The following is a 26,100-nucleotide window of genomic DNA, read 5'->3' on the forward strand; positions in this document are numbered from 1 at the left end:
ATGTTCTAGTCATGGTTCTTCATTATGATGAAGGCCATCAGCATTGTTGAACAGGGTAGCAAGTTCCTTCATTTGACTACTAGAGGCTCAAGTCGTCTGTTTGTTGATTTAGAAGATTGTTTGTTTCATGTCCGACGATATTATTTGAATGCTCCTATCAATTAACTTCATATTTTCAATTCATATTCTTTGTAGTTGAACCCTCATACATACGCATTTAGTTGGCCAACAAAATTGAATCACTCTTCTTCTTCTTCTTCTTCTTCTCTTCTTCTTCTTCTTCTTCTTCTTTTTAAGGATAACAGAATAACATAAAAAAATGAATATGGTGATTCATCATCACAAATTACAAAGCTGGATTATTGATAATTGCATGTAATGATTCATGATGGAATGATGCATGCAATTAATAACTCAATGCAAATTGAATTATTTTTATTGACTTTCCACTGCTTCCGATACAACAGATGACTAGATGACAGATGACAGATGAATATTAGCGGCATTTTAAGCGAGTTCTGCAGTCCGGGGGCTCACTATAGTCAACCGCAAATAGTCCTATGGTAATTGGAACAGTTGATTCACCCGTAGAAGTTGCCAACTCGTCAGGTGTATAAAGCAAAAAAATATTCAATCAATTCTCATCATTATTATCAGCTGGGGACAACGTTTCAACTAATATTTGGCAACGTTGCACTAATCTTTTTCAATCTCTATTGATCTTTTTTCGTGCGATTGACCCTAGTCAGCTGTTATCAGTTGTTATCAACTGTTTGCTGGATTTAATCTTCGTTTTATTCTAATATTACAGTATTGTGTTTCATTGTAAAGATTTTTCTCACAAACTATACAATAGTGAGGTCCACGTTATAATGGCAGTGTTTGATTAGCAATGGTATTGCTATCCTTGTCTATCATTCAAAAAAGTAGATAGTGTTATCTCTTCTTTGCTTTGCTCAGTTATCAGATCGTCTCTTAACAATGTAGAATTGATAATTAATTGACAAAATATTCATCTTAATTATGAAATTATTGAAAAATATAATTTGTTGCTCTATAAAATATAATTGATTATTTTTAACGGGGATGTACAGTTAAAATTACATCAATAAATCTGTATCAGCTACCGTCTATAGAAGGCATTGACAAGACAGAGGATCGGCAACATTGTCCTGCTATCTTTCTCCACTGCCATTGTAACGTGGACTAGCTTTATGTAACCTCACTAAAACTGTGCTTGAGTATGCCGTTGCATTGTACATTTTGTATTTTGATTTTATAATATTTTTTTCGATTTATGATTTTCTAAATGAATTTTGTTGTTTTTTGTTGCAGAGAGGCGGATGGACGTCTACTGGACAGTGTCGGCCCGCCTCTTAGCCGCCTCCGTCACCTCCACATCCGCCTCCGTCGCCGCCTCCTCCTCCTCCTCTGCCGCCTCCGCAACCGCATCTTCCTCCTCCTCTTCCTCATCCTCATCCTCCTCTTCCTCCTCGGACTCGACACCTCCGCCCCCCGAGCCCACCCTCAGCGAACGCGAGCAGATCCGGAACGAGTTCTATAAAACATACGATGTCATGACTGGGGTAAGATACATATCAAGATATATTCAAAAAGAATGACTCAATGTTCAACAGTTATATTTATATTTGAAAAAATGGTGTACACAAATCAATTTCACTTCAAATTGCTCACAGTAGTAGGCTATCAAGGTAAAATAATAATAATATCGAGTGACTGGCTGGCTCAGGTCTGGTGTCAGAGTTTTCAGGTCGCAACTGATCAATTTCAGGGCCTCTGACATGACCTAACGACTGCTTTTTAGGCAGCCGGGACCGACGGCTATCAAGGTTATGATGATGTAACATCAGAGAAATCATAGCTGTACTTGTAAAGCACCATTTAGTAGATTTTAGAACAGTAAAGCTGGGTTTTCTTTTGTGCGTGAATGCCGTCGCCAACTACGACAGGGAGAGTATCTCAGATTGGGTAGATTTCAATCTGTCTACATAACCTAAAAGATTATGTTCAATTATGTTTTAATGGGGCAGGTGGAGCTTATACTTTTTTATCCTATACAATTACTCAGCAACTTCTGTTTATTACTTTCCTTGCCCTATTACCATAGGTAAGGAAAGTATTGCTTTCCGAAAAAAATTAAGGTACCCCAATTTCTAAATTTCTATACGTTTCAAGTCCCCTGAGTCCAAAAAAGTGGTTTTGGGTATTGGTCTGTATATGTGTGTGTGTGTGTGTGTGTGTGTGTGTGTGTGTGTGTGTGTGTACACGATATCTCTTCCCAATTAACGGAATGACTTGGAATTTGAACTAAGGTCTTACAATATAAGGATCCGACACGAACAATTTTGATCAAATGCAATTCAATATGGCGGCTAAATGGAGAAAATGTTGTCAAAAACAGGGTTTTTCGCGATTTTCTTGAAAACGGCTCCAACTATTTTGATTAAATTTATACCTAAAATAATCACTGATAAGCTCTATCAACTGCCACAAGTCCCATATCCGTAAAAATTTCAGAAGCTCCGCCCCATCTATGCAAAGTTTGATTTTAGATTCCCAATTACCAGGCTTCAGATATAATTTAAAAAAGAAAATTCGAGTGGAAAAGATTGAGCATAGAAATCTCTACAAGTATTGTTATCTAACATTTCCACCTAAAATTGAAAATAAGCTCGAAATTCGAGAAGATGTGATTATCCAATTGCAAACTTGGCAACTGTTGATTCTATTAAATGATCCACTATGAAGAGACAGCAGACCTCGTATGTCTCCAGCGTTATTGTCCTATCACCAGCTGGCTCAGATATTTGTTCATAAATAGACTTGAGATGCGCGTGAACACTAGCGTCAGGTGATCAATTCTCATAACGGCAAGGAAAGTTGTGTAAGTGCGCCACACCAGATTTTTATCCTATACAATTAAACGAGCAACTTCTGTTTATATGTTTAGATGTTTGGATGTTTGTATTTCACCGGATCTCGAAAACGGTCTCTAAGGATTCTCACGAAATTCAGAACAAAGTAGGTTTATAATATATAAAGATTCGATTACACTAGGTCTCATCCCTGGGAAAACTGGCTGAAGGACATTAAAAGGATAATTATAATTCATCCTTGGAAAAACAGCTGATAATAATTATTTTGTCGTCTGTTGGTGGTGGAAGTGAGTGAGCCATGAGTGTGGGACTGTGTCAAAATTATGACTCAGCTGTTGAACTTATGTAATCATTCAATCAGGTGCTTAGTGCCGGTTGCAAAAAAGCCGGGTTATATTCAATCCTGATTAATTCCAGTAGATCCATCTTTTTGAAATGATCTTCTCTGATTTGGTTCACGTGGAGTTGATCAGGATTAAAATTTAACCGGCTTTTGTGCAACTGGGCCTTTGTGAGGGAAATTTTTGCATTCCTCTGGGAATTACTCTTAATTTACTGTGATTAGATAGAATATTTCTGTATGAATGTTATTATGATTTCTTCTTTCGTAATAAATTTTCTATGCTTTTGTACCCCAGAGCGAAGCTCGGTCCCCGATTTTACTTTCAAATGGCAATATGTTGATATTATTAGAAATGTTTAGTTCTTTAATAATGAAAAGTTATTTGATCAGCTGTTTTAGCACACTTGAAATTTGGACAATATGAATGTCAACAATGCTTGTCGTCGTCGACTGCGGAAATTTACGCACAAACAAAAATGCACCTTTATAAGGGTTCTATAGTGAGGTCCACGTTATAATGACAGTATTTGATGAACTTTGATGTTGCTATCCTTGTCTATCGTTCGAAAAAGCAGGTAGTTTTATCCTTTTCTAGCTCCACAACGAAACCAAATCTGTTTTTGACGATGCAGAAATATAACTAATTGAGGCAGAGAATCGACAACGCTGCTCTTCCATCTCTATCCACTGCCATTATGACGTGGACCTCACTATATTTATGTCCTTCTTTTGAGGCTCGGACGACATCTAGACGGTAGCCAAATTCATCCCAGACTGTTCGCAAGATGTCTGTCTTCTCGGACTGTAGCTACTGCATCAGTTATCCTGGTTTTTAGCTCCTCAATATCAAGTGCTAAGGGTGGAACATAAACACGATCTTTAACGTTGTTCCTCCCTCAGCACTTGATATTGAGGAGCTAAATACCAGGATAACTGATGCAGTAGCTACAGTCCGAGAAGACAGACATCTTGCGAACAGTCTGGGATGAATTTGGCTACCGTCTAGATGTCGTCCGAGCCTCAAAAGAACACTAGAACACTTATAATACATCATCATAAACTTGATACTTCTGTGAGTAATTTGATGTAGAAAAGTTTGTGACATCATTTTATTAAATAAACATAACTGTTTAAAATTGGGTCATTCTTTTTGAAACACTATGTGCCGGTTGCACAACAGCCGGTTAAATTTTAACCGCGATTAATTCCACGAGAACCAATCAGAGATGCTGTCTTTTCAAAACACCTTCTCTGATTGGTTCTCGTGAAATTAATCACGGTTAAAATTTAACCGGCTGTTGTGCAACCTGGCCTATAATTTAATTTTTTGTATAAATGTTTATAACTTGTTCAATTTATAATTCTATGAATCCTAATGAACATCAACACGAAAGAATAGAAAATATTGAGGATGAGAACCTCATCAATTACTTTCAAAAGAAAAATCCTAGTCACAGATGATTAAAATTTGATGAAATTTTCAAGTGCTGATCAAAATACAGTTAATTATCAGGTTATATCTATTATAATCTCATTAATTATACGTTATAATAAAGAATATTGATTGAGAAAACCAGAAGAATAGCTGAATAGAGTAAAAAACTAGTCGTTACTAACACAGAATATCTAGCTTACTTACCTACTGTATAACAGAAAAGTAGACTTAATAGAGATATATAAAATTGCTAATTTCCTTGAAGATTATCGATCAAAACAAATTAATCTATTCTCTTCAGAGTCAAATGATGAAATTCGCCCATAATGTTTCTGATCCAGCTGAATATTACAGAGCAATAACTATTATATATGGAAAATAATAATAGAATTCTAGTTGCAGGAGGTATGTAAATTTATAACAGTCCTCTATTAATGGTTATAGGAATAAAATAGAGGTTAAGGAATAAAATAAACAGTGATAACGAAAATAATGTCCACTCAAATTGAGCTTCAAACCACCATTCCAAAGCTATGAAAAAATATTGTGCATACCAAAATACAGGTTTATATCTATTAGATGTGTGAATGACGTATTTAATATTCATTTTAAATGCAATTTGAGGACAGAATTGAATAGACAATTTAATTCTCTACAAGAATGATCTTCTACAAAATTTTGCTAAGATGAGCCGTTAAAAAGTTATGAACGAAAACTTAACGATACTACAAACTATTCATGTTCAAAAACCTCCCTTTTGACAGTCCTTGTTCAGTAGGAATACCATTTCAATAAGCGCTGGCAAAAAATAGCAAAAGAGCACTCTCGTCCCATCTAGCGGTAGAAATTGTAACTAGCATCCTTCAACAATGGAACATGTCTTTAGGTTTCTCTCATTTGCAACCCCAAAATGTATTATTTTTGGATAACAAATGACAATATTTGTAGGTTTTGAGCTTTATTTTCATTTACATATCTTATAATATGAGTTTTATTGCGCAATAATTGAAATATTCATGGAAAACCTGTAGTGATTGAGACAACTTCAGTCGACTCACGTTTTTAATTGAAAGATTATGACTTAATCCTTCACTAAATCGAATAGATGTTGATTAAAATCTAAAGAACGTTTCATTCTCTGCAAATGTTGTCATGAGACTTTTTTCGATAAAATGCTTGATAAGCTCACATTTTTATAAGATCTGAAGCAATGCGTGGTTTCAGTTGACACTTAGTTTCTATTGCAACCGCTAGATAGAGCGAGCGTGTCCTTTTGCAGTTCACCTATTCAGTTTCCCTTCTCAGCTTCTGGATTTTGAATGGTGAAGTTGGAAATCAACTCTTGAGCACAAAATCTGGTAGCATCAGCAGTTTTTCATCAATAACTTCTTAACGATGAGTTGTAGCGCAATTTTGTAGAGGACTTTTAGATAATGAATTTCTCTACAATTTCATGTACAGAAATTGGCAAATTTGTTGATATTTATCATGTTTTTGATGTTTTCATGACAACTTCCTGTGAGAAAAATATATTACTGCAGAATATTTTCCAAAGAAGAATCTGTTCTGTTGCACACTTTCTGTTAAATTTTCTCCTTCTTCTTCTCCTTCTCTTCCTCCTCCTCCTTCTTCTTCTCCTTCTCCTTCTCCTTTTTTTGGTAGAGAGTTAGTGGGGAGGATATTTTTAATATTCTTTCCGAAGAATGGACATTGATACGTCCAAAGCTCCGCCAATTTATGTACATGCATAACAATATAATTATTATCTATAGTTATTATATTTACAAATTGCTTTTTCATATTATATACAGTTCAATAATTATTTTCTTAGTCTATATCATGTAAATTCATCTATAATTTTGCTGTATTGTAAGCTATTGTATATAAGTGTATAAGGCAGTATATATTGTAATCTACATAAATAAAGTAATCAATCAATCAATCTCCTCCTCCTTCTTCTTCTCTTTCTTCTTCTTCTTCTTCTACTTCTTCTTCTTCTTCATCTTCTTCTTCTTCTTCTTCTTCTTTTTCTTCTTCTTCTTCTTCTTCTTCTTCTTCTTCTTCTTCTTCTTCTTCTTCTCCTTCTTCATCAAGAGCAATGAAAGGATGGTTGTAAAAAAATCATTTTATTCAATCGAGGAAATGTTGTTCTGTAATTTTTATTAAATATTTGAATTGTATTTTAATTTGTTATATTATATAACGTGAACTTGTATACGAAGTATCAACATTATTGTATCTAGATTGAGTGACTTTTGTCAATGCAATTTCTTTTTTTGAAAATAATAAATTCTTGATCCTTGATGAAGTTTGTAAGTAGAATCTCAGGGAAGAATTGAAATCATAAATTCTCTCTTATGCCAGGCTCGATAGCAAAAATGATTCATATTTATCTTATTTTTATGTTCGAATAGCAACAGTAATTAATATTTCTCTTATTTTTAGGTTCGCATAGCAAAAGTTATTTATATCACTCGTGTTTTTAGGATCGAATAGCAGAAGTAATCAATATTTTAATATCCATCTAATTTTTAGGTTCGAATAGCAAAAATAATTTTTCAAATTCGAATTATTCATTTGCATTTTCATTCTTTTACAATATTAATTACAACATGTAAAGAATTTCCGTATTGTCATCATATACATTTCAACATAATATTCAATTATATGATTGAATGAAAAAGACTGAGAAATTGTCAAAAACCACAGATTTATTGATAATTAGAAAGACCGGTTTCGGTTATTAGGCTACACCATTGTCAATCTCTGATAAACAGTTTATCAGAGATTGACAATGGTGTAATAACTGAAACCGGTCTTTCTAAGTATCAATAAATCTGTGGTCTTTGACAATTTCTCAGTCTTTTTCATTCAATATGAATAATAAAATCAGTATGTAAACAGTTTATCAGAGATTGACAATGGTGTAATAACCGAAACCGGTCTTTCTAAGTATCAATAAATCTGTGGCTTTTGAAAAATTTCTCAGTCTTTTTCATTCAATATGAATAATTACCACAGTATCAATTTCTCAACTACACAAAAAGTCAATTATATGAATTACAAATTCATAAAATACATAATAAAAGACACTTGATAAATTTACATTTCTCTTGTTTTAGGTTCGAATAGCAGCCACACTGGGCGGTTTCTTCGGGCTGATGGTGTTGCTGGTGGTGTACAAGAGCAAGTGCAAGTCGCGGACGCTGAGCGACGAGCACCTGGAGGCAGCTGTGGCGGCCGCCGTGGAGCAGGCGTCGGGGGGCCTGGGGGTGGTCTTGGAGGCGGGGCCGAAGAGGAGAAGCGACTGGCCTTGACGGCGGCACTGGCCCTGTATGGGGGGCCGCGCCGCTCCCTGCAGGGATCCACTGGGGGCAGTAGTTACACGTCCAGTGTACCGAGGTTCTCGTCGGTCGGAGGGTGAGACGATATAAATAATTTTTAGATGAAAATCATAATAATATGCTGTAAATCACCCCGAAGACTTCTGCCACTGCAAATATTGACAACAGGGTTAACAGCTAGATGAAAATTCGATGAAAGCTATCCAAAAATTATTTTCCAGCCCGGGAATCGAACCCGGAACCACCTAATTGCTGGTCAGGAAAGCTTACACTTACATCAAACTGACAATCTTTGGATAGCAGCGCTCATTTTATAGGAAGCCATAACGGCCAGACAGTCCACAGATGGCATTTGAACAATTAGCATTTGAACAAATGCAATTTCTAATGTATTTCCATCTGTAGACGATTATAATAATTGTTCAACTTGGGATATGATCACATTGAATGCGTGTATGTGCAAGATGAGAAACGAAATTTGAGAAGAGAAATAGGAACGCTTGCACTTGCTTGTGTGTCAGTATGAGCAGCTACATCAAGTAACAACGTTTTTCAATTGCACTTTTCGAATTTCGTTTCTCGGCTCATGCATGATTAGGATTACACTATTGTACATTTATACGCTTCAATGTGATCTTATCTCTGTGATCTGATCTCTATTCTAAGGGTGTGATCTTTGAAAAAGGTTGAGAGTAGAGTGCAAACAGCTGAAATGCGATTCTTACAGCGAACAAGAGGTTGTGATCGGAGAGATCACATCAGAAAAATGAAGATATTCGTTCAGAGCTCATAGACCCTGTTGCTCAAAAGCCTGTTGAATTTTAATCATGTTTAAATGCTACGAGAGCCAATCAGAGAAGGCTTTTTCGTAAAGAAATTATGGTGGTGATACCTTACAGAAAAGATAGCATAAGAAGATCTCCCATGGTTTGTAGAATTCTTTCAGAGTTTGAAAGTTTTGTATCAAATTATGGTGTTATGTATCAAGTTGAGATGATACAGTATCATATTGTGATGATACTGTATCATGTATGATGGATACTGTATTATGTGTGGTGATACTATTTCGTGTGTGGTGATACCATAGAGTAAAGATAGCTCAAGAAGATATCTCATGGTTTAAGTCGTTTAGGTCCCAAATTTCAAGCCCATTTTTGTTAACTCAAGCCGATCACTGTTGACTACTGTCTAGAATTAGTGTTATGTTTAGGTGAGAGTGTAGTCCAGTCACTATATACTATAAGCTATGTATCTCGGTAACCCCTAATTATAAAAATAATTTCTTGATCTTGAAATGTAAAATATAATTTCCTCTTTCAGCTGCTGTAAACGATTTATGAAAAAATATATTTGTAGAGTGAGATTTTCTTGTTGGAAAAAATCCGGGAATAGTAGATATTTTTATCATATTAACGGTTTTGGCAGTTCTATGATAGGAAAAAGTGATTTAAGATGGATATTAGTCAACTGAGCTGGTAGAGGATGAATTTATCTACAATTTGGAATCAATCGAGAGTTTCTATGATGTATCAGACTCGTTTTAGAAACTCTTGATCAACAGTAAAATCACGGAAAAAATGTAAAAACTGAAATCTCCATTTTTGAAATCTTCTGTAACCTTCGAATAATATTGGAATTAAAAGTATTATTTATTGGAGTGGGTAGAGGGGTAAAATTTTCACATTCTCACTAGATTTGGACATTTGATCAGAAGTATTTCAAAAGACATGCAACTTTGAAGAGAGAAAATTGGTCATTTTTTGTGTTTTGGAATATGGGCTTTAGTACACTCAACAATAAATTTTCCACTTTTCGACCGAATTCGACTTATGATGCATGATTTTAGACCGCCTTGACAAGCCGAGAAGAATGAAGTGTAGTACGTTAAAATCTGAGCATTGTCTCAAAAGTTATAAGTTTTTGAAATTTTGATCCTTGAGGTATCCTTAAGCGCGCCTCTCCACTAGGAAATACTGAAATGAAGTGTATCTATCGGGTGATTCTCATAGAACACAATCTCATGAACTTATGTCATAGTGCGAAATATCAATGTGAGGACAATGTAGTAGTTGGTGATGATGGTTGAAGCTGAAAATTACGTGTTTTTCACAATTTGTTGATTAAAAACTCTAATAGAATCTATTTGATTCAAAATTTGCTCGTTTATCTGAGTATTGAAGAACGTAAATTGTATTTTAAAAAGTGAAAGTGACATGACCAACATTTTGATTTGGACAGTATAGTATAAATTGGAAATGGGACAGTTTTGGGCATGAGCCTGTTGTGCCTTTCCTCATGTTAAGTATTTGTACACAATGTGATAAATGAATGAATAAATACAAGGAGCATTATTGTCAGGTGTACCTGGAAATCTATATGAGATAGAGCGCTCTACCTCATCTCAGATTGTAGAGCACAAAAATACGCCAAGAGGAATTTTGAATTGTACATCTTAATGGTAACAATCTGAAGATATTATTGATCAAAAACTAAAATTTATCGAAATTGATTTTATCTTCAAAGTCCACTCATTTTTGAAAAATCATAACTCAGTACTCATTGGAGATGGAGAGTTCCGAATGATCTCATTTTATTCCGAATTTTATAATCTGAAGAAAAGGAGAGAGCAAATTTTTTCTGTCCGATTACGAGATTAGGCAAAAGAAGCTGAAAACTGGAAAATGAGCCGAACATACGAGGTTTTTGGGCCACTCTGTATCTAGCACAAGGAAATTTTGCATGAAGAAATTCTGGACTTCTATTATGTACCAAAATAATATATTTAAAAGTCAGAACTACAATATAAATAGCAAGCACACCCCCTTTTTTATGTCTATATTGACTGGACTAGTGTGAGATCGGCACATTATGAGAGACTACCAGCGTCACATAGCTTCACCAAAAATAACTACTAGGTCTATCGGCTTGAGTTGACAGTTGGAAGATAAACGCCCTATACCATGACATAATCTTCTTATGCTATCTTTTCTCTATCTATACTATATGATATACTTAGTCCAGTATTCATCTCCAACTTTCTCAGTACAGTGAATCAGTCTTACTACTCCAAATCCTCTTTATGAAAATCATCCTTTAATAGAAATCAATCAATCAATCTTTCACATTCACATGTTTGTATACATCGTATCTCGGTTCCTCGGTTTGTCTATTAACTATTTAGACATTGATTCAATATTTATTTTGTTGCAGGAGTCTGCTGAACGCGCCAGTGGTTCGGAGGCCACCCTACTGCCGACGGCCGCGTATTAGACAGAACAGCATTTCGATGGCTGGCTCAGGCAACGCCAATCACAGGTTCAGCTTTTGTCAATCGCCCATGAGTCAACCTCTGACGTCACCGCCACCTAAAACGAGCTTATCCTGAAGTAAGTACCCTCTTACTACTTGATTAAGTCTTCACTATCTAAATATTAAGTACCAATCACTTACTTCTCAAGCTCTAACTAAGTAATTCCCTATCAATCGCTCATATTATTAAATAACAGGAAACTGGTGAATAATAAAATTATTAACTAATTTATTCACTGATATAATAATTCAGAAGTTTAATAAGTTTTACAATAACTGATGAAAAGTTTAACTTCAAAGCACAATTCGTATACTAGAGATGAAGTCACGTTGGAGTGAAATCTTAAATCATCTTCCAAATCATCTGATTCTGCAAGTGCAGTACAACACAAATCACTTTCAAGAATTTCATCAAGTTTACGACAAGCCGATTTTCAAACTTTTAGCAATAAATATAGAATATGTCATCTCTTAAGGTGCGTACAGATATACGCGCCGCGAATATGTGCAATTCACTTTTAATCAGCTGACTATATCTGTATTTTTACAGAAACGGTAAGATACAGATATAAAAAGCTTGGCATCAGCTGATTCAAATCAAATTCATTTATTTGCCATAAAATAATACAGATTGATAAAATAAATATTTTAACTTACAAAATGGCACTACCGGCAAAGAAAACTTGTGCGCCGGCAGTGAGTTTGAACAACTAGGTACAGCAAACATGTCAATAGAAAAAAAGAGCCAATTCAAACCACTAGAATAAATAAAACTATGGAAACCAGGTCACATCTCAATACTTACAAACGATAAGACAAAGTAACAAAATCATAAGCAAATAACTAGCTCAAAAAGACGAATTCAAGGAAGCCATGACAAATATTTTTTTTAATTTATAACACAAGTGTGCCTAACCTTTTAAAAGATGATAAAAGAAGATAATTTTGAATAAAATTTAGAATTTAGAAATAGGCCGACACATCTAGAAAAAACCTGAGTCTATACCTAATTCATGCAGGTGAACGGGCTAGAGTCAAGAAAACTTCAATTAATCTTGCCATGCCTGATTTAATAGGTTTATACTATAGAATAACACTACAATTTGAAATAATTGAAAAATACAAACAGCTTCAATAAACATTGGCAACTAAAATCAAACAACAGAAACAACAATTTCCTATTACTTTGGTGACATTCTTCATCTGATTCGGGGGCGCATTACTATCCCCGATTAGATAGCAATACGTCACAAAACCAAACAATATCAGTCATCAATTATATCAGTCAACAAGTTAATTTCAACATGGAATTACTCAAGAAAGAAAAGCCCGTTGAACCCAAGTTTCGTCGATAGTAACCCATATAACCCATTTCATAATAATTTTGAATCCCCACTTTTGATTGACATTCTCGAATGAACCTTTGTCTCACTACACTGCACTTTCGTTGGTCTGTGCGTTGCTTTATCGTCGGGGTTACAGTACCTTGTTTTTGGCGGTGAGCTTTTACCGGTTGAATTTGGCTTGACGGCGACGTCCTCTTACGTCCCTAGACCTGTCGTCTGAACGGGTGTCTTGAAGCGGTGTTACATAAAGTTGCGGAACCAAAGGGGTGGTAGTACAAGAAGTTGGTTTGGGGACACACATGAACCGCTGTAAATAAATGTATTACAGCATTAATTTCTAACTCTTCCTACAATTCATCAAAAGCTAAATCAGGAGTTTATTCTGTTATTTAATTTAGATTTTATCTTGACGTTCTGATTTCATTTTCAAAATTTAACAGATTTAAAACAAATTTACTTGCCAGAGTGTCATTAATATACAATGCAACATTTATGAAAACACCCGTAATAAATTAATATAATGCTTTTAGAAAATGAATACTTCATTAATTATGATGTTAACTTTTATATAAATTGATATAATACTCTTAGAAAAGGAATAATTCAGATTGAAATGATGCTAACTTATATGATATTTTTCGTTTGGTTTGCGAAATCAAATATAATTTTTCATATAGTAGCTCGGCTAGTATTGTTGGAAACTTGTGCGCCAGCCAACATTTATTTTATTTATTATTTATGAACTATAGGACGCAATCCAAGTGTAAATAACGGGCATTCGCCCAAAACTGCTCAGAACCTTAATTAAAAATGAACATTCCAGAGTTTATGATTTGATTTACCTACAAATACAAGTCCAAAAACGAGTATCAACTAGAATTATGAATTTATCACCAAATAAAACAAGACACTTTATAACACAATAAAAGAAAAAATATTGAAAATTTCACTTTAAGGTAAAAATAATGTTTGCCTTATAAGATTCATCTTGTAGATAGTTTTTACCTTTAATTAAATAAAATTAGTAGACACATAGAAAATAATTTAAATTGTATTAAAATTTGAACATTCATTAATATTAATTTCATGGAAAAGAAAAACTTTCTTCTTCGTCTATTAAGATTTCTATCATAAAAAAAATTTACTAAAACATTCGAAAGCCTTAATGACATAAGAAAACAGAGTCTGAAAAATATAAATTAAAAAAATGTCATAAACTCAATATGAACATAATCTTAAAAATTTCATTCCAATTTAAAGGCTATCTTCCTGACTTTCAGCAATACTCTACGATAATATATCTCCAGAAACAATAACTCAAATGTAACGTAACTGAAAACTTTCTATACTTCTTTAGAAAACATTTATAAGTATCTTCCATCACTAATAAAATCAAACGGATTATTCTCAATCAATATTATTAACTTGAAAATTAACAGGCTTTGTTGATAAAATATTCTTTGATTGAAGTTTCAATTAATTAAATTCCCTAAATTATATTTTAACCTTATTTTACGTACCTTAGCGGTTATCTGAAGAAGCAATTATTCGTACATGAAGAAGAAACACAATTAAACTTTTCAGGACATGGCACTACTAGAAAATTTAAACTTTAACTACATTAACTAATGATCTAAACTTATAAACTTGCCCAAAAAGGGCGAAACATGATTACTACATCTTTACTCTCATAGTGCTCCTAGCAAAGTGTCCTCCGAAACGTAATCTGGTCTCTCGACTGGGGAATCCCCACTACTGTATTTAGAAACAGGTCTCCTATTGGGCTAAGGGAATCAATTTGACCAATCGTCGCGTGGCTTCTAGAGCCTTAGGACCAAATAGTAACTGCAAAATCGGTAGTTTGTTATAATTTCAATGCTTGCTGTTTTCCAGCTTATCGCACTTTATGTCGCGACAGGAAGGCTAAGTTTTAGAGATAATTCCATAATCTACATTCCTCGACGACTCGGAGCCACAATTTTTAAATATCTATCATGGGAAACTCGAAGTCATGGCCGTTCATAATAGAGAGAGAAAATAATTTATTTCGCTAACTCACTTACAATAATGGCTCTAGTCTATTGCGTATTAAATGTACTATTATAACTTGGGAAAAGGCCTGAATTAAATATAGTGCTCGGCACACAAGAATGAAACACTACATAATGGATAAAGATAATTTAAAATTAGCATTTATCCTAATCCAATCTAGTATAAGATTCATTATGGATTTTTTAATTCTATTAATAATGAATTCAGTTGGGACTTTATTTATAAACAAGTAACACTGATATTCAAACTGACGTCTACATACACTTAAGCTGGTAAAGTCAATATCAAACTGTAATGGATTGGAGGGACGCAAATTATATGGATCATTCCTTAAGTGCAGGATAACATTATATAAATTGAATTTAGTTTGATAGACAACTTTCAGATAGTGAAGGGGGAAATAATTTGAATAAAATATGATAATAAAGAATTGATGAATGCCTAGAGTTGAAATAGTTTGACTACAACATTTTCGGTCTTGATCCAGTTCTCAATTTTTGTTTTAAGTGCTTTAGAGGGTTTTATTTTTATATAATGTTCTGGAATAATATTTATTAGTTTATTTATTAGTTTTATGTAGTTGAATTGTCTTCTGCATATAGTTAAGTCAGTTCGAGGAACAATATATATGTTTGCACTAAAAAGAATTAAAAGTGAAGAAGAGTGAAGAATCTTTTTTTTAAAAAGATTAAAAGTGAATTGCTCATGTTCGCGGCGCGTAAATCTGTACGCACCTTGAGAATGACGAATATACTGGCAATTTTTATCGTTCACATAATAACTTTCTTCAATTTTGAAAATTACGATATCAAGGTTCAAAATCTATAAACTAGGATGTGCATGTTTTCATGATTCTCAATTGCTAATTTCACCCTTTTTCATACCTCTCAACTGCAAATTTTACCTAATTTTTCAACTCAAAATTGATTGAAATGTTGTGTTGTTCACATGATAAGAAGGTGTTTCGGCACCTGGCCTTTCGACACAATTGGAGTCATTTCCCAGCCCTTTGTGTGAGTATCGTGGAGACAGACAGACAGACAAAAGCTTAGTATAGTGGTCGAAAAGCAGGTAGTGCTATTCCACTGCAGCAGCTACCGGTAGAAGATTCACAATCATCTAGGTAGAAGAGTCAGCACAGTATCTAGCAAAAATGTTACATTTATATAATGACTAGCTGGCCCGGCGAACTTCGTACCGCCAAATAGTTGATGCATCTCATGACAAACTTTAGCTTGATGCACACCTCAAACTCTTTAACCCATACTAACAATCCTCAAATCCAGATCATCCTATTATTTTTTACTGACCAAATAATCAGTTCAGCATACTCCTCCATGTGCGTGTACGATAAAAATCATAACTGACAAATTAATTGATCACGCATATCAGTAATCGACGTAAAGTTTAAGCTATGCTATCTTTTTGCATAAATCACATGTGCTCCCCGTTCACTCCTTTCACTTACTCCAACCATGCAGGGGATTTAACACTGTTATAAAAGAAATCTAATGCATGACCTTGGAAAATAGATAGAAAATGAATTGCTTCACAAACTTTTTAAATAATTGGTGACTGACGATGAACCCTGATGTCGGAATTATAATTGGAGAATCGAGGGCTTCGATAGAAATCAATGGTACAAAATTGATTACTTTTATCAGTAATAACTTCAAATACCAACTTTTATTAAAAACTTGCAGGTAACTCGTGCTCCGCAAGGGGTCCAAATGAAAACTTGACCTACTGAAATCTTGAAGAATTGAAAATAGGCCTATTACCATTCTCGGTGAATCAAGTATTGAAAAAGATCGATTAATAATAAGTCTGAATAAGTAACTGAAGATACGTCACTAATAACGAAAATATGTAATAACTGTAACTAATATAAATGTAACTGAATGAGTAACTAGTATTTTGATAGGTAACTGGCTTCATGAGATTTTAATTGATTTCATTTATAAAGATAATTATCCAACTATTCAATTATTCGAAACAAAGCAATTATTCGAAACAAAGCAATGTCTCCAACCTGAGGCCGCACTGCTGGATGGTTACACACAAAACAGTCATTCTGTTTTTAGTCTGAGCGTTTAGAATAAAATGCATGAGTGGCTATGGAGCAGCACACAACCTTGTCTACTATCTATCGACGGCTGTTGGATGACGCAATGATTATATTAATAACAACTGATTTTTATTTCTGTGTGTGGCCAACTCACAAATCTTCTTCCATAAGAATAACATGTAAACTTTGAAGGATCGTAGGAAAGAGTCCTGAAGTTGGATTATAAATTTGATAGGCCATAAACCTGGTCCTGAACATAACGAACACAACTAAATCATCAAATTCGGTGTACACATAAAAAAGTTATTGAACATCAAAATTTGAGGCTCGATTTTTATTTATATAGATTACTATTCGATTAACATGTGAAGGAAACTGCGAATCGCATCTGCACAGCACATATGACTCAGTTCTAGCTTACACTTTAAAATACTAAACGGTTCAAGTTCATAAACCGTAATCATCAGCTACTGACAATGAAACTCACGCAAGTTTTTACTTCAAAATCACAACACTCTTATTAGCATGTCATCAAATTATATTTTACAAGCTAATACTGTGAGAAGTATTACATTACCTTTCAGAAAAATCGATTTCCATGGAACTTGAAATTATTTCAGGTAAAAAACTGTTTCATGTTTAGGAACGATTCAAGAACCCTAAAAATAATTTTATCGATGGAAGTGAAATCTCTCGATCAAAACGAAAAAAATTAGATATTGCAAGAATATAAATTATCCATCATGAATGTTTGAAAAGTTTTTATGCTTCATGGTAAGATTCATTGATATTTTATCATTTGGTAGAGAGTTAGTGGGGAGGATATTTTTAATATTCTTTCCGAAGAATGGACATTGATATGTCCAAAGCTCCGCCAATTTATGTAGATGCATAACAATATAATTATTATCTATAGTTATTATATTACAAATTGCTTTTTCATATCATATACAGTTCAATAATTATTTTCTTACTCTATATTATGTAGATTCACTTTGGTGTAAACCCAGTTTTATTTATAAGTGTTCTTCTTTCATTTGTAATGTGTGATTCCTTCATATGATTATTGTAAAATGTTTTCTATCATGTGCTATACTCGTATTTCGATATTTATCTTCACCGTAGCCTTTTCAATACGTTTGCTAAAAGGGACTGCAAATATGGTGATTCCCATGTATTTCTTGTATTGATTTCTCTTAGTACCAGATCACATTGAGTGTTACTTCAGGCGTTTTTCAGGCACCATCCCAATCAGCCAATCGGAGAGCTTTCTGCCCTGCCGACTCTAAAAACCCCTTCTGAAAACTCTTGAAAAACCCCTTCTGAAAACGCTTAATATGATCTGGTCCTTATTCTCTGTCTCCTTCTTTCTCCAGGAAGACGAAGACGAGGATGAAGACGATGACTACCCCCACCACTTCCTGCGTGTGCCGAACAGCAGACGCACGTCGCGACGCCTGAGCTCCATCACGTGTTCGAGCGCCGACACCTCCTACCTGGAGCGACGCGGGTCTGCTGTGGAGGTGGGCTTGCCCCCTCCGCCACCCTCTGCCATCGGTGGCCGAAGGGGCACCACGCACCAGCCCCCCTATCAGCCGGGGGGCCGGATGGGACTTCTACTATCCCATCGATATACAGGTTGGTGGTCAATATTGTGAAATTATCGTACGGTAGCAGTTTTTTGATTACTTGAAAAAGTCCAAGATCCGGTTCCACTCTAACCTATTAAAATCCACCGTGATTAAATTCAATTCGATAGTTTTTTCGTCTTTTTGGCCACATTAGACCACTTCAGTCAATCAACTAAAATCATCTTTGGTTCTGAAGCTGTGTGGCTTTTCGATCAGCCCAATATTTCTTCATTCTCTCGAATCGTTGTCCTCTTTCTGCATCAGTGATTACAATCTCCCTTTGCATTTTTGGCAAATTGAATATGTGAGTTTTAAGTAAATGGTTCATTTTCACTTTATCAATGGCATCCTCAACTTCCAAGCCTATCTCTTGAAGATCCTGTTTTAGTCCATCACCATACTTGCCACATTTTCTCTTTTTTAAATTACGCATTACAAGCTGTTTCAGAACTCGATTCTCAGGCATTCGCAGAACATGGGAGAGATGAGAAATTCTTTGTTTTCTCATTATACTGAGGATGGGCTCTACTTCCTTATAGACTGTCTCATTGGTTGCAATTCTCCAGACTTCATTCTTTCGATAACTTTTATTTATGATGGTTTTATTGATGGTCAATTCAATGTTATTCATTTTACAAAAATAACAAAACAAAATCGTTGAATAGAGACGTCGCTGATTAATTGCTGATTAGTAGGTTTTCCGGGTCTCTCATTGGTTCTTGTGGCATCCAATCGTAACTCAATCACGGTTAAATTTAATTGAAGTACGTACCAGCGGAAGTTAGTGCCAGCTATTCATATGAATTGTTATCTGCAGAGTGTATCAAATTGTATTTTCTCAACCACAGATTCTTCATTCTCCTTGAATTGTTACTCAATAATACAATAATCTTTATAAAATTAACTATCAAATCTTTGAAATATTATCAGATACGGAAAAGAAGAATTCATCTAGTACGTCCGTTGGACGAGTGAAGTCTAACACTATACCTATCTGTGGATCAGATATTTATTTGAAGTGGGAAGGCCAATAAAGGCCAGTGCTGGCAAACCAACCATCCACTCTTGTCAACCAATGCGTGTTGTTTCCTGTTTTGTCGTCTGCTCTGCTTTTTTTTCTGTGTAATTCAGTTGCTATATGCCTGATTATTATTGATTGTTACTTTTTATTGTGTTCATTTTGTAGATATTTTCAATTTCTATCATGGACATGTCGCTGGATACAAGTATCATAGAACATTGTATCATTTTGGATACAAGTACCATAGAACATTTTTATTGATGTCATCTTCCTTGTTTAAAAATGCCTTTAAAATGATGTACCACACAATGGTTGTTCACGTTTGAAATATTTTGAGTTACAACCCATCATCTTTAAAAAAACTAATACTTCAATCAGCGCGATTTTGGATACAAGTATCATAGAACTTTTCTGTTGATGCAATCTTTCTTGTTCTAAAACGGCCTTTAAAATGATGTACCACACAATGGCGGGTGTTTACGTTTAAAATATTTGAGTTACAACCCCTAAGTCACCCCATTATGAGGGGTTGAAATCTAGCTGTACGTCAAAAGGTAGAGTGTTCGACCAATCACTTATCATGAAAGTTTCAGTGTTATATCTACAACAGTCTCCAACTTATTGAGGGGCTCCTATAAATATGACTCCTATACATATAGTTTACTTTGACATCTGTGCAACGAAAAGTGGAGTAATGGCTTCATAATTAAGTTAAATACATGATTTTAACTTTATGTGATGACTCTGCAACCAGTCATCACTCTGTATAATTGTGACGAAGGTAATGAGTGTAGACCTCAGAAGCGGTTACAATAAAACTTATTCTATTATTTTTTATAATTGAATCAATAAATGAAAATGATTGTTTTGCAGGTAATCCAGCCAACACCCGACATCTCGAGTGAGAGCGAGGGTTCGCTGTACGCACGCGTGCTGGACATTGAGCAGTCCTGTTCACGGCTGACGCCTGGGGGTGGTCTGTGTGTGCCGGGGGCGCGCTTGGCCCCCCTGGCGTCCATTGGCAGCAGTTGCGCCATCACCGCCACCGACGTCTCAGAAATGGATGGCGCTTCCGCTGCCCCCACTCACTCCTTGGGCTCAGATTCCGTGTTCCTCGACGAAGGTTCGAGTGGAAATTTGATTAAAATAATCATAAAATAGTATCTTAAATCACAAGAACGGGAAGGGGCCCTTTTGCAGGCAAGAATGATGTTTCTAGTCGCACTGCAAAAGACATTCACGTCCACGTAACTTACACTATTTTTTGTCATAATGATCTAGAAAAGAATAATTGAGAAACAGAAAACATCACCTGCTTGTACTGACATTAATACATGCATTCTATAAACATAACCTAGTTTACAAGTTTCAAATCAGGAATTTCTTGATTGTAGTTGACAAAACTTCCACCTGGAGCACTAAAAGGTGGTTTTTGTACCAGTTTTGCTGTTCCAAATTCGGAACTAGGAAACATACTCGACTGTGAAGAATACAAATGATTTTATCACAGTACTAACCGTCAGGCTCGCTTCGCTCGCCATATCCGTCTAGCCAGGGGGTAGAATACCTCGCTTCGCTCGCCTGCATTTTTATCATGTTAGTCGGGGGTTCAGACTAAACGTCTGGCTAAACGGATATGGCGAGCGAAGCGAGCCTGGCGGCTAGTAATATAATATTCCCAGGATTGAAGTAGCAGTGCCCAATCAATTTATCCGCGATAAATGCATTTAAATCTTCAACTTGGTGCCAACCTAACAAAGTCAACTCAACTTTATGCCAACCTGACTAAATTATTAATTTAGTTGCCAGTTAACAACTGTTTCGAAGAGGTACTCTATCTAGATTATAGTTCTATAGTAACATATGATATGGAAATTTCAATTATAATTAAGAGATTGGGAGAAGAAGAATATACATGCTAAAAGACGAACTTTTAACCCTCAAAAACAACCCTTAGAGTTAAAATATTGCCAAAAGATTTCTTAGTGCGCCTCTAAAGGGCCAACTGAACATAGGTACCTAACAAATTTGAACGTTTTTGGTCCGGTAGATTTTTAGTTATGCGAGTGAGTGAGTGAGTGAGTGAGTCAGTCAGTCAGTCAGTCAGTCAGTCAGTGAGTGAATGCCATTTATATATATAGATAGTATGCTGTAAAGAGAATCATATGTTTATTTGTTCTACAATCATCTGTTTACCGGCTTGATTTCATGGATGTTAAAACAGGTGAAATTGAATGACTATGACAACAAATATGAAATTTGATTTTATAATCATAATCGAGTTGCAATACAGTAGGATATCAATAAACATTATTTTCATCCAGTTTAAAACTTGAGAACATGAATAAACCGTCAATAAATTTGTGTTGCATTATACTGTAATGTGGGAATTATTTATGTAATACAAAACTCAAATTTATCACTGATGACTGACTGTATTTGAATTTAAGTTTCTCGCTCTCCTGTATAAACTCTATATTCTTTGCAAAAAGTCTTATGAAACCGTTCCCTCATTATAAATCAAATGAATTCTATTTCCCATGAGTAGCCTACTATGTTGTTATCATCAACTTATACTCTGTACAAAATAACTTCTGACTTGGGAGGGACATGCGCAGCAGAGAAGGCATACAAAGGTAGGGATACAACAGATGCGAAGTTGCCGTTCTAACCGGCCAGCATTCTCTAATTTCTCGTGAGTATTCAAGCACTCATGTTAAACTTACGGAGTTTCCTGTCTGAAAGCCTTCACTCGACTGACCCTAATCGACAAATTGGCAACTGCGCTTCTATCTAAAGGTGCGTACAGACATCACTTGAGGTTGAGCGCAGAGCAATTGATGATCGACCGGGGAGCAAGAGTGGAACGCGATCGGCGCGAATGCAAATCGGGAGCGGAGCGATTGCAGAGCGATGACAGAACGATGGCAGAACGAGGGTGGAGCTTGTGCGGAGCGGGTTCGAAGCGTGTATATCTGTACTTAGCTCAAGACTTTATCCATCACAGTAATTGGCTGATCTCCCTTCATTCCTCTGCACCGCATATTCCTCCAAGTCAAAAGTTATTTTGTATGGAGTATAGTTGTTAAATCTTGAGTTGTTCACATAAGAATTTACTCATTTGTTCTTGAATATTTGGATAGAAACTGACAAATATTATTCTTGTTTCATGACAGAATGCATGGACACCGAAGATGAAGCCGAGGACTTCTCCACGGACAGCGACCTGGACACAGACTATGAGGATGGTGAAGTGAGCAGTCGGCGCTCGCTTAACGCCACTGAACGCTTCGGCAACATCACACCCTCCAACGTCCCGTTCGCCGAACACGTGCAACCGACACACTACCCGCGAACGCTCGCTGGACGCTGGCACAGCAACCAGATCAACCGACGCTATTCGTCGCCCAGTTGCAACAGCCTCCGAAGGACTATCCAATCCAGTCGGTCTTGTAGTGAGTTCGACAAAACGGTCACTAATCGACCTCCGCTACCGCTACCAGGTGGCCATAGTTCGCCCTCAAGTGACAGTCTGACTCTGGGTGCCATCTGCGAATCGAAAGCTAGTTATCCGTCAATGGTTGCAAGAGGGCAGACAACTCCTAGATCAACTGTTGATCCCAGTGTGGGGTCCAGTAACAGTGCAACTCTGCGATCATCTGTGGCGTCTGGTGTAACTTTAGGCTCGATAGTTGCCGCTAATGGTTGTGGATCAACAGTTGCAGGCGTTCCACAAGGTGCAACTTCAGGAACAACAAGTGGTGCCACTTTGGTTGCCTCAGGTGGAGTGAGTTCTGGATCAACAGCTGCCTCACATGGTGCAACTTTGGGATCAACAGGTGCAACTTTGGGATCAACATCTGCCTCAAGTGTTGCAACAGTTGCAGCTTTGGGATCAACAGGTGCAACTTTGGGATCAACATCTGCCTCAAGTGTTGCAACAGTTGCAGCTTTGGGATCAACAGGTGCAACTTTGGGATCAACATCTGCCTCAAGTGTTGCAACAGTTGCAGCTTTAGGATCAACAACTGGTGCAACCTCAAAAGGCGCAGCTCTACGTTCCTCAAGCGCTGCAACTCTCCGGTCAACCTTCTCGACAGGTTCAACAGTTGCACGCCGCAAGTTGTGCAACTCAACGTCGTCATCTGGTGCAACTAGTGGCAGTGACCAGTTGATCCTGCGCCCTTACACAAGTTGCGACCACCTGGTGAAAGCACTGCAGTCCCAGGATAGGCTGAGTGGGTCCTCAGCCGGGCTTCATGCTAGTGTTGAGAATTGTTCTTGGTCGCAGGAGACTCTGTTTTAGGGTGGAGGCTATAGAAACGGGTTCATTCATTCATGAGTTGAGTGTGAAACAGTGTTATAAGGTACAGTTGTCTCTAGCCTATGTTCAACCTTGGAGGAAATATAACATAAGAAGATATCCCATTGTATAATTGAACCCCATGGGAAATTGGAAATTGTTAGGCTTAACTCACACCTAAGCGACTCAGGTCGAGAAGAGACTGGACTCTAGTCGAGAGCATGTGTTTTCAAATGGGTGACGTCGCGGAGACTAGAATCGACTGGTCTGAGTGTCACCATTTGGAAACACATGCTCTCCACTAGAGTCCAGTCTCTTCTCGACCTGAGTCGCGTAAGTGTGAGTTGAGCCTAAAGTGAGTTGATCTAAATTTGTCTCGAGAAAACATGCTTCAGACATAGAGAAAAGATAGCATAAGAAGATGATATATCTCACTGTATAGTGTGTTTATGTACCAGTTCCCAATGTTAACTCAAGCCGATAGTCCTAGTAGTTCTTTTTCGTTAAGCTATGTGACGATGGTAGTCTCTCAAACTGTGCCGTTCTTACAATCTCACCCGACCAAAACAGTAATAATAGACGGTAGTCGACAGTAATCGGCTTGAGTTTATAGAAATTTGAAATTTGGAACATAAACGACCTTATTGGAACATATTTTGGAACATATCTTATTATGCTATCTTTTCTCTTTGTCTCAACTATTGTTTTCCACTATTGAATGAAAAAGACTAAGAAATTGTCTAAAAGCCACAGATTTATTATTGATACCTACTTAGAAACTTTCTTTCTTATTGATTTCTTAGAAACGTATAAATCTTTTGTTTTTGACAATTTCTTAGTCTTTTTCATTTAATATGAATAATTACCACAATATCAATTTCTCAACTACACAAAACGTTATCCACTATATTATCCAAGTGCAATATCAATTTCCCATGTATTTCACTTTCCTGCTAGTTAATAATATTATTTTCTTAACTATTTTTCACGACACTACAGTCTAAGAACTAAGATTTTTACATCCATTCATCAGTTTTTATCTCCATAACAACTTTCGATTTTAGTTAACAGAACACTGTTTCAATACTCAAATTGGACATTCAACAAGAACATTGATATATTGAACCCTTCTGTGGTTAGTCTCTAAACGAGTGTACAGTTTTTGTAATAATTTGTTGTGGTTGTAAGTGTTGAAAAGTTGTTAAATTATTTATATATATTGTGGTTAATTCATTCGTTGTTTGAAGCGGATCGAAGGAGTAATTGTTGACATAAAATTAGTAGGGTCGATTGAAAAAGTTTATTGACTGTTATAAGCTAAGAGAATGAATAGTTTTAAGTAAATTTAGTGTGACTAAAATTGTGTTGAACTATTTGAAAACACTCTTAGAAATGTTGAGAATACTGAAAACTCAAATTGAAATTGTCAACTACTTTCATAAAAGTAGAAAACACAAATTGAAATTGTCAACCACTTTTATAAAAGTAGTGGATACTCCTTTGTGTAGCTAATGTAACACTTAATATTTATAAAACCACTTTTATAAAAGTAGTTGACAATTTCAATTTGTGTTATTATGAAAAAGTATCACAACAACTATACTTTTGAGAATACTATCAAATTTTTACAACATTGTTTTATTGTTCCAATGAAAGTATAATAATTGGAGATTTGCATGTTGAATTATTTGTTTAAAAATGCCAAACTTAATATCAACTGTAATTATTAAGGGCCTAATCATTTCAGAATCTTGAATGGTTACAGCAATTTTTGAAATTTATCAAAACAAAAATTTCAACACCAATCCATTACTTGATTTCTGTGCCACCGGAAATTTAATGCAATAAATGAAAAAGACTAAGAAATTGTCAAAAAAACACAAACTTTGTTTATAATTTAACAGAGATAACCGAAACCGATCTTTCTAAATATCAATGAATCTGTGGTTTTTTTACAATTTCTTAGTCTTTTTCATTTAATATGAATAATTACCACAATATCAACTTCTCAACTACACAAAAAGCAATAAATAATTGGTACCATAGTTCTACCATAAACAATCTCAAGGATTGGATTCATTATCAGGCTGTTAGATGATCTTATCTATTCTGAAATTTCATCACAACAAAATGGTGTAGAAATCGGTGTGAGAAGCTTCACTCCATTTTTCACAATAAACTTGCCGAAATTGCATATTATTTTTAATAATATTATTGATAATAGAGCTGCTCTATTACAATTCACTGAACTTTCTGAGTTGCTCTACAACAACTTATAGAGCAAGTACTATGTAGGCCGCTCTAGGGCAGTTCACTATGGCTGAATATTGCATTCAAATTTGAAAGCGTGA

At 35.6% G+C, this 26,100-nt stretch overlaps 1 protein-coding gene across 1 annotated transcript; it reads left to right on the plus strand.

The window, feature by feature from the left end:
* The first annotated feature begins 1,339 nt into the window (after positions 1-1,339).
* Positions 1,340-24,324, plus strand: LOC111058216 (cell wall protein AWA1). Its single transcript, XM_039438561.1, is given in 7 exon segments — positions 1,340-1,586; positions 7,798-7,991; positions 11,230-11,308; positions 18,171-18,383; positions 18,385-18,432; positions 20,320-20,569; positions 22,623-24,324. Coding segments are annotated over 7 exon segments (2,157 nt in total). The 5' UTR covers positions 1,340-1,343; the 3' UTR covers positions 23,753-24,324.
* The last annotated feature ends 1,776 nt before the right edge of the window (positions 24,325-26,100 follow it).

The sequence above is a fragment of the Nilaparvata lugens genome, chromosome 12 (assembly GCF_014356525.2).
Source record: "Nilaparvata lugens isolate BPH chromosome 12, ASM1435652v1, whole genome shotgun sequence".
Lineage (NCBI taxonomy): Eukaryota > Metazoa > Arthropoda > Insecta > Hemiptera > Delphacidae > Nilaparvata > Nilaparvata lugens.